The sequence below is a fragment of the Ictalurus punctatus genome, chromosome 13, assembly GCF_001660625.3.
Source record: "Ictalurus punctatus breed USDA103 chromosome 13, Coco_2.0, whole genome shotgun sequence".
Classification (NCBI taxonomy): domain Eukaryota; kingdom Metazoa; phylum Chordata; class Actinopteri; order Siluriformes; family Ictaluridae; genus Ictalurus; species Ictalurus punctatus.
This window is the reverse complement of record NC_030428.2, coordinates 385,001-387,500: the sequence shown is the minus strand read 5'-3', so window position 1 is coordinate 387,500 and position 2,500 is coordinate 385,001. Positions and strand designations below refer to the sequence as shown.

Genomic DNA, 2,500 nt, shown 5'->3' with positions numbered 1-2,500 from the left:
ACTGTGTAGAACTGCTTCCTGCCTGAGGATTCCTATAGAGTTTGATGAAGAACTCCATAGAAGCGATTAACTGTGAGAGTTATTGGGAAAGACCAGAGTGGGAATTACAGACATCTGGCCCCGAGCGGAAGTCACCGGACCTCGATTCAAGCTTCGTTTCCTGCTTCATGACTCATTCGTGCGTTACTTCCATCGACTTCGCTCCACGTTTATTTATTCATCTTGCTTTTCTCTAAATCGACAGGGTTCTCAAATGCTCTCCCCCTCTATAGAGACCCTTTTCTCAGTAGCATCAATCCCTCGCACCCCCCCGCCCAGATTATAATAAATACATAAATAAATAAACGAAACCAGCTCGTCATGATCTGAATGAAGTATAAACATTGTCATTTCCGGAGAGATTTTCCAGAACGTTCTGTGGAATCTTCACAGGTGATATATAACCCCCCCCCCCACAACCTTTTTTTTTTTTTGCGAACCTTAGGGCTCTCCGAAATAGTACTGCGGCATGATGAGCTCATTAATCACACGTGAAACACCTGAAAACTGTGACACATGCTAAGTAAAGTTAAAGTCACGAATTTGTGCGGGTTTCACCCCCCCCCCCCCCCCCCCCCCCCTTCAATGTGGCCATGCGCCTTTGTTTGTTTATGCTCCAGTCCTGTCGCTTGCTGCTCTACTGTGTTCACCTGTTCTGCGTTAATCCGGCCGTTTCGTTTGTTTACACTCTGCTGTTTCTCCCGTGTTTCCGTCCACGTTTCCCAATACTCTACACCTCTTCCGGTTTCTTGACTCGGCTTCTGACGGATTCTCTTCCTTTCTTGTTCCGACGACGATTCCGCGACGGTTTTCCGATTGCGTTCGGAGCTCTAAATCTCTTGCTTAATCAGCGATTATTACACGTTTAAGGATGACGACGAGGGCTCGTGTCCGTGCCAAACGAACAGGAGAAGAGCCCGGAGACGACGCTCGTGGTTACTCGTTTTCCGTCGGAACTGGCCGCGTTTGTTATTCTGAAGAGTTTATTTGTTATTCGAACGCTCTAAAATGTTCCCGCTTTTCACTTTCACTTTCACAGCGTGCAAAAAGAGAACGGTATTTCAGGTATAACGATGTAGAAGTCGTTCCAGGTAGAAACGTGAAATAACAAACTATGTTTGTTAAAAATAGCGCTGTCCTGAGAAGGATGGAAAGCGACTGGAAGGAAGGAAGGAAGGAAGGAAGGAAGGCGCTGTGATTTCTCACTGCGAATCCAGACCCTGTAATTGGAAGGGTGGAACGAGCAGATGCGACACATCCATTCCTACTAAATAAGCTTCACGCTGCGGTTATACATCAACTCGGCGGATCGGCCACCTGGATAACGGGCGAGAGGGGACTGCGCTTATGAGCACACACACACACACACACACACACACACACACACACACACACACACACACACACGATACATATTTGTTTAGCCTAAATATCCAGGTTGATGAGTTTGCATAGCATAAATATTTAATATTCAGTGTTGTGTGGCTGATCGCGTTTTCCCCCACCACCTTTTTGATGGTGTTCGGTCGCTATCCGCGGTCCTGAACCAAACTGATGGACACACAGATCTCAGGATCAAACCCTGGAGCTGTGAGGAGACTTGATGTAGCACCTCCTACAGGTGTGTTGTTAGTACTGTACACGGATTCAGGTCCGGTTCCTCACTGAACAGATCGAGTCACGCTGCCTGATCTCCACCCAGCGGAAAAAAATCGATCGGCTTGATTTATTTATTTTTTTTCATGACTTGGTGAATAGCAAATGAATTAAACACCCCCCCCCCCCCCCGTCTCTCTTTTTGCCCCTGAAGGCGCCATCTTCGAGGAGAACGCGGCGAGGGACGACGAGATCTTCCAGCTGGCCATCTCAGACCTCAGCCTCAACGATGACCTTTTGCAGAGCGAGAAAATCACACACTCCATAAAATTTATCGAGCCGAACAACCCCTTCCAGGCGGTTCAGGAAGGTAAGTGAATTGTTATTCCTGGCTTTATGGATCCGGCGGCTGCTAACGTCGCCCGTCATGTGGCGTAAACGCTATCAGCCTTTAATTCGTTTAATTAGTAATCAGATTAGGGTTAGATATAGGATACCGGGATAGATATCACAGAAACCGTGTTCCGTCCTGTGAGACAGCCATGTCTCAAACCGGCAAATCCTGCGGTGACTTCAAAAAATCCCAGAATGCACGGCGGCTACGCGGCAGAGACTCGTCTCGGCTAGTAAGCGATGTACGAGATGGTGTTGATGGTGTTTTGAGAAGAGGAGGCGAGCGAGAAATGGCGGACACGTTGGTGCGTCTGACAGACAGGCGTTATCGTTTATCGACTCGAGCGGCGTTCGGTACGGACAGAAGTCTAGGTGGAGGTCGAGACTTACTCGATAGCTATTTCCCTCGTAATCGCAGCCGATGCTCCGGGCTTTGTCATGGCAACGATGTGGGAGAAAGGAATGTGCTTTA

General features: G+C 48.2%; 1 protein-coding gene across 2 annotated transcripts in view; it reads left to right on the top strand.

The window, feature by feature from the left end:
* The window catches only part of grid1b (glutamate receptor, ionotropic, delta 1b), a 212,382-nt gene that overhangs the window by 1,590 nt on the left and 208,292 nt on the right, over positions 1-2,500 (top strand). For both annotated transcript variants that reach the window (XM_017484484.3, XM_017484483.3), the window contains exon 2: positions 1,850-2,005. In XM_017484484.3, the coding sequence (XP_017339973.1) occupies positions 1,850-2,005 (156 nt within the window). The remainder of the gene's footprint in view (positions 1-1,849; positions 2,006-2,500) is intronic.